The sequence below is a fragment of the Protopterus annectens genome, chromosome 4.part0 (assembly GCF_019279795.1).
Source record: "Protopterus annectens isolate FY-2018-M chromosome 4.part0, PAN1.0, whole genome shotgun sequence".
NCBI lineage: Eukaryota > Metazoa > Chordata > Ceratodontiformes > Protopteridae > Protopterus > Protopterus annectens.
This window is the reverse complement of record NC_056733.1, coordinates 154893748-154908209: the sequence shown is the minus strand read 5'-3', so window position 1 is coordinate 154908209 and position 14462 is coordinate 154893748. Positions and strand designations below refer to the sequence as shown.

The 14462-nt window shown below is 40.9% G+C and overlaps 2 protein-coding genes across 3 annotated transcripts in view; one reads left to right on the top strand and one right to left on the bottom strand.

Annotated features, from left to right (window-relative positions):
- ARPC5L (actin related protein 2/3 complex subunit 5 like) overlaps nt 1–14360 on the bottom strand; it is a 137841-nt gene extending 123481 nt beyond the window's left edge. The window contains exon 1 of one of the 2 annotated variants that reach the window (XM_044068143.1): nt 14032–14360. In XM_044068143.1, the coding sequence (XP_043924078.1) occupies nt 14032–14171 (140 nt within the window). In that variant the 5' untranslated portion in view covers nt 14172–14360. The other variant, XM_044068144.1, reaches the window with a different exon arrangement.
- Nucleotides 1–14462, top strand: part of DNAH9 (dynein axonemal heavy chain 9) — a 3419770-nt gene that overhangs the window by 609340 nt on the left and 2795968 nt on the right. The window lies entirely within an intron of this gene.

Below are 14462 nucleotides of genomic sequence, written 5' to 3'. Positions count from 1 at the left end.
AACTACATATGGGGCTAATACTAATCATTTTATTAGGATAATTAATCAACATTGGGACATACTACGGTCACATGAAATTTTGAACCGGATACTACCAGACCAATGTTCTTTTTCCTACCGTAGAGCTAGGAACCTCAATTCCTTTTTTACTCATTACAAGAGATACACTCCTCAAATTTCTTTTCAAACTACTTTAGGAGGTCAAATACTTAAAGGTAGTTTTCCGTGTGGCCATTGTTCTTTTTGCAAATATATGGACAAAACCTGTGAGTTTTCTACTAAAAATACGTCTCAGGTTTTTGACATTAGGGTATTTGCCAATTGTAGTTCTGATTGGGCCATTTATTTGGCCACTTGCAATTGTTCGGCATTCTATATTGGACAGACCTCTAGGTCTGTCAAATTGAGAATTTGTGAACATTTGAGTGCTATTAGGAATAGACGCATTACCAACGCTCTATATAAACATACTTTGGAACATCCTTCAGCAACTTTTACATTTGTTATTATAGATAGAATTACTCTCCATCGTAAATTTAAAGCAGGGTGGCATCAAAAATTGGATGATATGGAGAACAAATGGATAATTAGATTAGGGGGTTTATTCAGACCAGGTTTAAATACATTAGAGTCATCATATTGAGGGGATATCAAACTGTATTTACGGGACTATATGGATATCCTTGCAATATGACATAAGACAATATTCATTATCCTGGGCGCCATTTATTTTTACAAAAAAATGTGGGCCAGATATAGAGGTATAGGCATTTGTAATATATTTTTAGTGGCAAGGCTATCATATTTTGTTCTGTAAATTATTTGTACACAATAACTTTTTTGTAGTTGTATATGATTGTATATGTACATATCCATAATATGTAATAACTAATATGAGATATGTATATATTTTTGTTGATTATTGAAATTGTCCTAGTATGTGGTTTGCATAATGTATAACAATTGTATAATTATGTAATTATTTTTATGTGGGTGATATCCCTTTAAGATTGGCACTATAAATAACAGGGTCTAATATGGTGGAGCTTTTCATTTCATTTTTTGGCATTGAGAAAGGCTGGCAACAGCCGAAACCGGTTTGCTTCAGCATGGGTTTTTACCCATGCTGACAAGATTTTTTTGTGCTATTATGCAAAAATAAATATTAACTTTACCATCCTATACGTGCTGGTCCGTGGTTTGAGATAGTAAAGACAACCACAAGGCCTATTATACTTATGTAAAGAATCTCCATGGCAATTCCAAGATTTGCTCTGAACTACTGCACACTGGTATCTCCTATACAGAGTCAACAGATATTGCCAATATACTAGCTGCCAGATTCAGTGCCAACTTTACCCCTTTCTCCCCTCCCAAAGGACCTATCACCTTAACAGTAGATTGCCAGGCACCCAGTATACTGCTGCACAGGTTAAAAAAAGGACCGTCCAAGGCCAAGAATACAGCTTCTATGGGACCTGACAATATCCCTGGCTGTGTGCTACATGAACTACGGAGTGAACTAGAACCTTACCTGTGTGCCCTGTTCAATCATAGCCTCACCTCAAGCTTTGTCCTTAACGAATAGCACACTGCTACAGTCATCCCTCTCCACAAAGGAGGAGCGACTTCAGACCATGGGAATTATCGCCCCATTAGCCTACCGAGTCTGCTATGCAAAGCTATGGAATGCATCATCATGGACCTAATAAACAAGGATATAGGGAAATTGCCAAACTCTGGATCCCACACAGTTTGGTTTTGTGAATGGTAGATTATGCCTGCTCAACCTGGTCGACTGAGTTGGGCACCAGAGCTGTGGATGAAGCAAATGTGGTTCACACAGCCTACCTTGACCTGGCCTAGGCCTTTGATAGCATTCCCCACTCAGGAAATAATAGGAAAAAGAACTCCGTAAGCTAGGCATCAACCCCTATATCACTAGGTGGGCTGCAAACTGGCTCACAGATAAAACCCACAGTGTGAAAGTAGCCGACTCCAAGTCAGACAGTTGAGTCCCACAGGGTTCAGTCCTGGGTCCTCTCTTGTTTGGAACCTACTTCTCTGAAGTCCAGGCCAACACAAAGGAAATCTAAGTTCACAGATGATTGCAAGTTGGGAGCTATTATTAACTTAATTAAATTTCAACTGTGGGAGAAAAAGGCAGTAAGAGCTATCAATTTGGGTAAAATAATTACACTGCCTAGATGCCTGCAAAGAAGAAATTTGAAGGAAAGCAACCACAAAGGCGCAAAAAAAAAGCTACAGCTAAGAAGAATCTTACAGCTGTTCAGCAAACATTCAAGTTTCAGCTTTGGTACAGCAGATGGCTTCCAGTAACTTACAGGTAAAAATAAAAAATCAAAAGAAAGAGGTGATTAAAATAGCTACTCAGCAGAATGAGAAAAATACAAAACTCAGAGGCTGAAATGAAGAAAAGAGATGCCTCATGCTTAGCCAGCCTAAAAAACATAAAAAAAAACTGCAGTCAGAGAACAGTAAGCAGAGAAAACCTTGCGATTTTCTGCTGTGCCAAAGAAACTGGAAGGAGCAACAGATGGATAATTTTATAAAAGCACAAATGAGCAACAGGAATGGTGTTCCACAGCAGGAGTTGTTAATTGAAAGGGCATATCATGTACATGCTTCAAACATGGCCATGAGAAACTGCCATTAGTAAAAACACAATCAAACCATCAGAAATTGTGGCCGAAGAGAAAAATATTAATCTTGGGACCATAGACTGTGGAAAATGGATTACTCACTGTATACCAAAAACAAATTTATCCTAGCAAATCAGGACACGTCAAAATGCAGGTGAGAGATTCAAGCCGCTGTACACAGCTGCCTTCAAAATATTTTCTCTAGAAGATCAAATGCAAAACAGGCTACGCAGGAAATAAAGTTTAGCTAACAAGACTGTGAGCCTGCAAACTAAAGGGAGCACTGCTTTGCATTCTTCTGACAAAAAGAAAACCCAGAGAGACTTTACCAGCAGTTATATATTCAGTAGCTCTAATAATCACTAGAGAATATAATGCATACTTCCATCGTCACAAGCTGAAACCTTACTAGTCTTCTGTATCACATGCTTTCATGCAAAAATCAACAAGTCTTGCTAATTACATAAGAGCTGCACAAGTCAACCAAAGTATATATTACACAGACGCAAGTAATGCAGCAACATTTACAAAAATATTTCACAGAGGCACTGGGAACCAAGGTCGGGTGACAATGCCAGGGTAATCCTATGGGCTTGACTTGTAAAGGCTCCAGGGCCATTAGCCTAGTATACACACCTATGAACCTGTAACCGTGTTCTCTAAAGCAGCTGCTACTTACCAACTTACAGTATAATCTTTATATGCAGAATAAGCATTGTTAGTCATGCCTGAAAGATTCATAGCCAGCCTCACAAAACATCAAGCACGTGTCACTCACTCACTTTTGCTTAGTCAAAATCACAGTTTGACCCTACATGAGTGCCTGCACGGCAATGTCTTTCATAGAGTTTATATACTTAGCTCAAATTACAGAACACAGTCCAATTGAATCTCCTTGGATTAACTTTAAGTGACTTGCACTGAGCAATCAATTATGGCAAAACATTTATGAACACGATTTTCCTGACAATGTTATCATTACAACTGTCTTAAGATAATTCAGGATGCTCAGAACATCATGGCACATAAAACCTGCATGTTTTTGTTTAATTTCCTTGCAGAATATGCACCTCATACAAGATGTATGAACTAATTAAATCAAAGTTTAAACGAACTGTACTAGAAATAGTGAATATATAGAGAGAAAACTGGAATATTCAGAAAAATGGTAGGAACAAATTACATAGAAGAAAATATGAGAAAAATGGGAATACATGCAGATGAGGAATGAGGTTTAAAAGAAGGTAGGATTTGAATGAGCTATGTAATGTTTGACTGAATGGACAGATTATGACTGATGTATTAGGTTTTCAACTAAAATTATGTCAATATGGTTTATTCTTATACATATAAATGTATAACTATGTCATACATGAAAATTTAATAAAGATGTTTCTTGTTCAAAAAAAAATCTATAAAATAAACACAAACTCAATACGGTCCTACAGTCAGAATGCATCACTCCTCAATACCATGTCTTGCAGGAAACAACCTCGCAACCTCTGATTTACTATAAAATTACATTCTGTGTAGCCCTAAATGCCTCTGGGGCACTACCATCAAATGTACTTAAACCTTGTAGACAATGCTCAGCTTGGGGTACAAATGGCACTGACTGCCATAATTTTACCATTAGCAATACTTTTTAATCACTCATTAAATGAAAACGGTTATAACAACCTCATGTACAATAAGGATTCAAAAAAGTGATATTGGTCGATATTGCCGGCATGCATCATCTTACAAGATAAGAGCTACTACACAAAATCTCAGCGTAGTACATGGAGTGCCACAATTACGCTACAAATTCAAGGAAATAGACAACTTTGTTAAGTACCTCTCAGCATTATTAAGCTCTAATCTTGCACTAGAGCATAACAGGGGGCCACTGCCATCCACCACACAAAAGTGATGACAAACTAATGGCTTTAAAAGCTGTAACACATTCCTGTCAAACAAAAGTAAAGTGTTTAACAGCTTTTAAATTTGTTAATCAGAGGAAGACCTAACTTCTGAGTAGCTGTAAAACACTTCATGTCCCTACATTTTTTGTTTTGAACTAGATAATGTTATCTAGAGTCATAAAAAGGCCTCTCCAATCACAATACAACTCCACTCTACTCTGGGGGATGAATTTCTAGACATCCCAGTCTTGAACACAAAAGTGCATTACAATCACAGACCTGGTCATCCTGCTCCATGGGAGTTTTCAGTCTTCCTTGAGCCCACCTTAGGACACCTGTGTTACTCTTTGATAGGTGTACAGTTCCAGTCAACCCCCCCCCCCATCTGACGCTGTCCCCAGAGCAGGTGGCACCAGGGCACTTGGAGCCACAAGCGACAGCCCCAGTGGGACTCCTCCCCCCACCTCACCAGGTAAGTGAAAAAAACAATAAAAGAGTAGTGGTATTTCACCGGCAGCCGAGGCCTCCCACTTATTCTACATATGTCATGTCTCTTCTCAGTGCCAGACTAGAGTCAAGCTCAACAGGAACTTCTTTCCCCATTGATTCTGCCAAGCCCATTTCCTTGGCGGTGGTTTCGCTAGATAGACACTGGGAATCTCGTTTATTCATTCATGCAGGTCACTAATTAGATGACAAAGCATCTGGCTACCTTTAGAGAGAGTTACTCCCACCATTTACCCACACTGCATTGAATTTCTTCACTGACATTCAGAGCACTGGGCAGAAATCGCTCTACATCCATCCTGAGCAACTGTCATTCTAAGGAGATCCAGTTATGTGCATCTGGGATGACATGATCGACAGACCACGATGCTTTGCCAGAGATGGCCTGCACCTGTTGCCCATGGGATTCCGGATACTGGCTAAATCTCTTGCCACCCCTATAGTGCCTTTTTTAGGCAAGGTTCAAATGACAAATTCACCACCTTAACAGGTATAAGTAAGCAAATTCACCACCTTAACAGGTATAAGTAAGCAAAATCTGAGGGTAATGCTACTTAATGCTAGACGTCTACACCTCAAAACACATTCATTCGAGGCACTCCTTAAAATGGAGAACATCAACATCTGTGCAGTGACAGAGACCTGGTTCAAGGCTCCAGAGAGCACCCCTGCATTACCAGGCTATAAATTCATGCCACACCATTTGGCCACCTAACCTGGACCGAAACACTACAGGTGGGGGCATGTCCATATTCATTAAGGATATCCACACCTCCAGGCTAGTTGCTCAGCATAATGCATCCGAGATTATCCAAGTGCAACTAAATCTGGACAAGACCGCAATCCAAATTATAACTTGCTACAGATCCCCCATCATGCCCCAAGATTCCCACTCCTCATTTCTTGATACAGTGGAAAATATTATGGTACAACCCAACACCCTAACAATGGGCGATTTCAACTACCCCACCATTAACTGGCAAAACTCCTCTTGTACCAGTTCTTTTGCTCAACGTTTTCTGGAATTCATAAATTCCAACACCTTGGATCAACTTATCCACACACCCACCAGGGGCAGCAATATCTTAGAAATGGTCATTTCCAACATGGGCGACCGGTGTTCCACACCGGAGGTCAATTCCTCGTTGGTCAGATCTGACCACAAGCTAATCAGCCTACACATCCTGCCCCCATTAGGGAAACCACCATAAAAAATTTCTCCAAAGCCAACTTCACGCTTAAGACAGAAGTGGCAAACTTCACAACACCCATGCAGACGGACAATAGAGGAACGACTGCTGAAGCCTACACAAATGCACTTCATAAGCACTTACACAAGTGCATAGATTGTGCTATCCCTAACATAGATCGTGCTATCCTCAAAAAAAAAAAAGGGAAGCAGAAAGAAACTGTTGCAAAAAAGAGAGTAAAATCCCATGATTGGAAGAACTCCCTGGTCAGCCTCAGTAAGAAGCAGAGATCCCTCAAAATCCTCCAAAGCTAGTTATGAAAACAAAATCACCACTGATTCTAAACACAACCACAAAACATTCTATAGTTATGTCAAGAATCTCAATGGCACCACTCAGATCTGCTCTGAGTTACAGCACAATGGCACTAAATATACAGAACCAACTGATATTGCCAGCATCCTGGCAGATAGGTTCAGTGCTAACTTTACCCCCACCCCCACAAGGGCCAATCGCTATACCAGAAGAATTCAAAGTCCCTGTAATCACGGCTGCACAGGTAAAAACCACACTCTCCAAAGCCAGGAACACAGCATCCATGGGACCTGACAATATCCCAGGCTGCATTCTACATGAACTGGCACCCCACCTAAGCACCATGTTCAATCATAGCCTCACCTCAGGCTTTATGCCCACTGAATGGCACACAGCGACAGTTATCCCACTCTACAAAGGGGGAGCCACCACGGACTCCGGGAACTACCGCCCCATTAGCCTAATGAGCCTGGTCTGCAAGGCAATGGAACTTATAAACAAAGACAATGGCAATCTCCAAACTCTAGACCCCACCCAGGTTGGGTTTGTAAGAGGCAGATCATGTCTCAAACCTGACTGAATTCTTTGAAGCACTCACCAAAGCTGTAGACGAGGGTAAGGTGGTTCACACAGCCTATTTAGATCTAGCCAAGGCTTTTGACACCATCCCCCACTCTAAATTATAGATAAACTCACTGAACTGGGTATAAATCCCTTTGTCACAAGATGGGTTGCCAACTGGCTCACTGACCGAACCCAAACTGTGAAAGTAACTCCAAATCCGACTTTAGACCAGTGACAAGTGGAGTACCACAGGGTTCAGTCCTTGGACCTCTCCTGTTGTTTATCTACTTTTCTGAAGTACAGGCTAACAGAGAAGATCTTTGGCTAACGAAGTTCACAGATGACTGCAAACTAGGAGCCATAACTGAAACTCCTAACGATGTGGACATCCTACAAAAGGGCCTCACTGAGACAGATGCCTGGTGTCAAAGCCATGGCCTCAAGCCCAATGCCAAAAAGTGCATTGTCATCCCCTTTGGTAAAAACTCTGTACCCATGAGCTACCACATAGGTGGTAGTCTACTTAACACAGAAAGTGTAATAAGAGACCTTGGGGAAATAGGTGGACAGTAGTCTCTCTTTGATAATCACATCACCACAGTAGTCAGGAAATCCTTCTACGTGGCACACCTCATCACAAAAGGTTTCTCATCCAGGAAAAAAAAAAGAGGTCATTGTTCCCCTCTATAATTAATAGGTCTAATGAGTGACGAGTAGAGTACAACACCCCTTTTGGTATGCATCTCACAAGACATCTACAACAACTGGAAAGGCTGCAGAAATACCTCAGAGGATTATGCCCTATGCAGACCGTCTCAAAAAACTCCAGCTTTACTCTGTTGCATATCGCTTACTCAGAGGCAATCTCTGCCTAATATACAAAGCTATGTAAAACCCAGAGCTGTTGGACATGCTCCACTTAAAGAAATCCCAATCCCTCCGAGCTACACGCTCTAGGGACCTAAACCTTGTCACCACAATAAACAGAACATGCTGGAAGGATAGATTCTTGTCCCAGAGACTTCCCATACTCCGGAACAAACTACCTATCTATAATCAAATAAAGCTCCTCATTAGCACTCTTCAAGAAAAATCTTGATGATTGGATGAGAAATTGGAAATTCACCCCAAGGATCACCTTTGTGGCTCTGCTTGACAGGGGCACAGAAAAATAAATTTTCTTGGGCGGCGAAACCTAAGGTACCTTTTTGGCTAGGCTTGTATTAGCCCCAGGGCCGATAGCCTAGCACCTACCTATGAACATACAGCATTTTGAGTCTCCCGGTTATTCAAACTCTCTTTTCAACAGCAGCAGCAGCAATTTGTCTCCATTGCCAATTTAGGCATGAAAGTAGAATTAGTTCTTAAGGATACCCTATATTTGTAGAAAATAATGTATGGCAACTTGGAAGACAATGCTTACAATTCAGATACCCTTTTTGCAGAGGTTTTATCTACCAGAAAATCTGATAAAAATTTTATACCGCAAGAATCAGCTGGTTCGAAAGGTTTTTGAGCGAGGCCTTAGGGTACAATAGTCTGGTCCCATGGGGGGGGGGGGGTTCTTTAATTTGCAGTGCAAGTAAGACGACTCCTTTCATAAAAGCTTTACATAGTTTAGATGTAAAAGGTAGAGCCTTTTCCAATGTGAAAGTGTGAAATTACTGCCGGTTGCAATTTTATAGTAGATAAACTAGCATCATCCTGGAAAAGTGAAGCTAGAAAAAGAAGTATATCCGATATGGAGGCTGAAAAGGAGGTCAATATTTTGTTTGGAGGCTCAAATTGAAAGCCTTTCCACCTGCCACTGTAAATCTTTTTTTGTGTAAGGTTTTTGGGAGACAAGAATAATCTTTTGGACTGGTGAGGCTAGCCTGGACTTGTTTAGAATCATTAGAATTGGAGAAACCAAGTGTTTAATCGTAAAGACCAGAGATTGAGGGACTGATGTTCTGAAGGTTGAGAAATCAGATCATGTCTGGAATGCAATATCCAAGGGGGACATCTGAGGTGAGACCATACAAAGGGGAACCATACCCGATGAGGCCAGAAGGGGGCAGTGAAAATAAGAATGCTCTTCAATCTGCTGCCTTTCTGTAGAACTCTCGGGATCAATGGTGTAGGAGCATAAGCATATGGCAGACCAGAAAGCCAATCATGGACTACAGCATCCCTTGGGGATTCCCCAACTGAGGGGATCAGAACAAAATACTTGCTACACTTGTTTAGGGAAGAGGTGAACAGGCCACATCAAGGCTGGCCCCAGCGGCTGAAAGAAAGGACCTGCTGAGTCTATCTGCTAGTAGAGCCCTCTCTTCCTCATTGAAGTCGGTGTCCTCAGTTTAAAACTCCAGAAGAGGGTCCAAGCGTCTCCTCTTGCACTTTTTTCTTGCAATGCACCTCCTCAGACAGATTGAGGGGATGACTCAGAACAGTGGGGGACCCCCTGAGGGGTAGTAGCAGTCTGGAGGCTCATACAAGGGGGCTGACTTACGACAGAATGAATGGGATAAGGGCTCAGATGAGATGCAGACTGAATGGGATCTGGGGGATGAAGGGACGCAGCTCTAGGCCTAGAGAAAGCCCTCTCTACCACCCAAAAAAACGACAGCCTTGAGGAGACCCCTTCCCCCTCTCTTGGAGCTGAGGTTATCTGAGGAGGAGCAGAGTCTACCCCGGATCTGAAGCCACTAGAAAGCATCTGACCCAAGCTGTTGACGGCAGAAGCTCCTAGGGGAAGGGATGGATCAGAGACCAGCTCTAATCAGACAGCATCAGAACAGAGCCAGTATGGGACCCTGATGGAGTTGAGGAAAGCACTATCCTCGGATCTGCCAATGACTCCCTCAGAAAAAACAGATCCTGAAGGTTCGAAGCAACAGGCTGGACCGGACAAGAAGCATTAAAAGTTGGAGTCTGAGATCTCATGGATCCTAGATGGGACGGAGATGGTAGGAGCCCCACTGGATCCTAGATGGGACGGAGATGGTAGGAGCCCCACCTGTATCTGCTCACTTGAGAAGGCTTCACATCATCCTGTCCATATCTGACTGCGAGAGACTCCAAGAAGATGAAGTGGAAGTCTATGAATGTTTTGACTTGGTAGGGGATCCATTGCCAGGGTTGGAGCCAGGAAAACATGTTTAGAGCTTGGTATTGGTGTTCGGCTCTAAGACCTCAGATCTGAAGTCCTCAAATCAGAGAAGAACCCTCTTGGGGAAGGGGACTTAATCCAATCAGAGAAGGCCATTGGATATGACATAACTGAAGACAAACTCTGATCCGAAGGCTTGGGATCCAGTAGTCTAGGTCTCGCTTCAATAATATGAGATGCTGAGGAGGCTCTTCTTAGAACTTGTTGGTTTAAGGGGGGTTTGAGCCCCAGAAGCAGACAAAATACCTCTCAAAATTGACTTGTTTCTCCTGACTGAAAGGGAGCATGGGCTGAAAGCTGTGTATATCACACAAATCGGTCTGAAAGTATTCAGATCCCAAACAGACGCACTTTGTGTGGGCACCAGAACTTGGAATTTTGTGCCCACAAGAACTGCATCTTTTGAACCCAGTTGGCTTGTCAGACATTATGTTGGAAGACAACAACCATAACTCACACACCACACACACAGAAGTTAAAGAATCTAATATCCTAACCAGAAGGAAAGGAAATTTAACAACCTTTTTTTTCTTCCTTTTGGAAATAAACAGGTTTGCAGAAGCACTAGCTAACAAAAAGTGAAGGGAGGGCAAGTCAAAAAGCTACAGGAGAGGATACAGACAGGACAATATACAGCTAATAAAGTTGTTACATAGCTAAACTGGGAAAAATTTCTCAGAAAAAATATAAAAGAACCGACTTGTCTGACTAATCACTCAAGAGCTACGGACCATGTCTTGGCGGAAGATGGAAAATGAGATCCAAGTGGTTAGAGCAGAGAAGCATTGTGGGAGAGGGAGGAGCTTGAGGCTCAATCACAGTCCTGTAAAAGCAGCCGAATTGGATCAGATATCGAATCCTAGGACTCAGATGCGAGGAAGAATGAAATGGACAACATCAGATCAATTTTTATTCATAAGATAAACTGCTCTGAACATGCTGTATATGTCAATTCTTTCCAGTTAGATGATCAGCAAAATTAAACAGGGGCATGTTAGAGAAACAGAAAAAGGTTTGAACCATTTTTCATGGTTGTATTAGCCAGTTAATCTAATTTTTGACTCAATTATTTTTCCATATTAGTATTATTTGAGAAAATATCCTAAAAGGACAGCTGTAGGAAGGAGGAACAGAAGGAAACACTATTATGACAGATGTACTTGTACTACACAACTGATAAACATTTTAACTGCTTTTCCCTCACAAGTCACTTACAGAAAAGAAAGCAGCTACTATTCAACGTCAACACTAACATTCCAATGTATATTTTCTAAACAAAAGATGAACATTGCTAGAAGCATAAAATACTTAAACTTTATGAATGCACCAAATTCACATAACCTATTAGTTTTTGGATTACAAATCACACTGGTGCACAGATTAGTGACAGTAGCTGGTATAACTAGTTGAAAGCATAATCACCTTAGTTTATGAATTTCAGTATATTAGCATTGTGTTCAACTTGGAGTGCACTTCCCATAAGATTATTTCTCAGTGTAAGCAAAGGAGCATAAACAATTGTAAGCTAAAGGCATTCTAAGGCTTAACGTCAAAGGGCAGGGTGTTCCATAGTTTAAAAAAGTAAAATGAAAACACTACATCTCCATTTCTGTTTTTGCATTATATACTATGACAAGTGATTGCTGTTGGGATCCAAGTTCTGTTTCTATTCTACCATTGTATTAGTTTGTCAAAGATTTGGACTTTGAATGTATGGTACACTATTTTGTCAGCCGTTACTAACAGTTTGTAGGCAAATATTTTTTTTTTTTAGTTCAAGCCAATTCAATTTCTTAAACAGGATACAATGATGTGTTCTGTTTGGGGAATGGGAGAAAATGTATTTTATTATAGAATACTTAAATTTTGTTCAGTTGTGACGATAAGATGCAGACAGAAGTGTAGGAAGCAGCAGGGTCTTTATTTACATCTCACAGAAACTAGAAAGAATATATTCTGTAACAGAATGAAAGATCTGTGGGAGTTAGCCCCTTTCCAAATCCACATTTCGCTCTCCTTCATTCCTCAGCAGTCAAATCATGGTAAACAGCTGCACATATTAAGAGGAGTCCCTCACACACACAACCACAAAAAAAAAAAAAAAAAAAAAAAAAGGAGAGCCAGACCATGCCACTTAGCAAAGGCATATCCAAAAGTTAAATACCAAATAGACAAGAATGGATGGAAAGACACCTATCCTGTGAATGCAACCTTAGTCTTCCAGTTCATCCCTACCACAAAATGAGTCATTTCTAAGCCAAAGTGGCTTGTTATACTGACAAGTAGCCTGCTCACGGAATAATAAAGCATGCACAGTCAACTAGTGACATTTTAAAAGTACAGATATATTTACTCCACTACCTTTAAGACTGCCAATAACATACTCACGAGAAAATACATACAATCTACAAAAACTATGCAGTTATTACAGTACTTGATAGACTACTGACTCCATATAAAGAAACCTCACACAGACGCAAAAACCTAGAAGATGACAAAGATGACCTCATCATCTGATAAAATACTTGATAAGAAAGATAACCGCACTTATCTGGAACAACATATAAAGGCTATCATGCTTAGGTCAACTTGGCTTTCCAAAATGTCAGTTTAATGAATGCAAATCAATATCTAAAATACATGCAAAACAAGCAGTTAAGCTTATATATAGCATAAAAGAAAATTATGAAACGCAGATTTCACAAAGATTTTTTTTAAGTCAGCAAAACGTGTGTGATGCTTTTTATTTTGTTTTAAAAAAATCACGGTGTGCCATCTTTCTCAGAGTTCAGGTGGTCATGTCAATAAAGACTCCAGTGGGTGACAACTTCAAAGGCTCTCTTAAGCTAAAACAAACTCACTAAAGATAACTATTTAACATTACCATGACTTGTTGAAAAAAAAAAAAAAAGGCAGCACTAAATTGACCAAATATCAATCCAGAATTCCACATATAAAGGAGGAGTTCAGAAATCTTCATAACTTATCTGCAGTACTGCCTACTCCAACTCTTCAAGCCAAGTAAATACCAGCATATTAATGGTACTAACGTCAGGCAACTAGATAAACAGTCTGCCAACAGCAGAAGCCAATAATCAGATAAGTAACATGCCCCCCCGCCCCAAAAAAAATATATATATATCTCGTTTCTCTATATTATAAGCGATGTACCACAGGCTTACCGGTGCAAGCAGATTCATTCTTTAACGATATTTCCTAGGTTCCTTGTGAGACACTGAGAAATAATATTTTGACCTTGCTCACCAATTAAGCAGGTGAAAATTTCACGCTGGGGGGCGTTTACTAGAGAAACTGTTCACACCTTCTCAATATCCCTCTATAACACTGATATACGATAATATCAATCCTCCTCGCACTAGAACAACTCAGCAACAGCAAACTTGCCTGCACAAACTTAGTCCACTCATCACCTCTAACTCGGGTTACAATTTACACATGTCCCTCTGCTGCATTTCAAACATCATACAAGCTATTCTTGTAAAACACTACAATAAAACCACACCACAGCGGAAATAAGACAAACAAACGTGTAACAGACAACTAGCAGTCCAATGCTGCAAGTGCCTACTCACTACTACAGTGCATACGAGGCTGACACAACCTCAAACCAGGTGAAGTCACAATACAGCTAGTTATTAGAAAAATAGCTTTATGGACATCACTGCCGGTGCAGTTCTGCGATTCCATGCCAAACAGAGAATACGAAAGGATATTGCCTGATGAGACTGTCCACTTCTCCTTCGTCCGGTCCTTGCAACTCAGCTGCCTCCTCCTGCTCATCTACAAATTTATTCTCGTCATATTCGTCAATATCCACCTTTCGAAAGCGCGATGACGACGTGTTTTTCGCCATTGCACAGCCACAGGTTAGTTAGAGCCACGAATAAATAAATAAAGGGGTAAGTGTCAGAGCGGCTGTAACTGCAGGGCTTGTAACCGTTTCATGAACCCAAACTACTCTCCGTCTCCACCTCCGCTGCGCTCTGTTTCCTGACGATATGGCACCAGAGTCACTCCGGAAACGGAAATGCATCGTGCCAGCCACCTCCCCTCTCCTCCAGAATAGGACAGTGACCGAGGAAGTTTATAAACTCGGAGGTTGACTGCAGTAGATAGGAAGTTTAATGATCCGTTTGTGTACTTT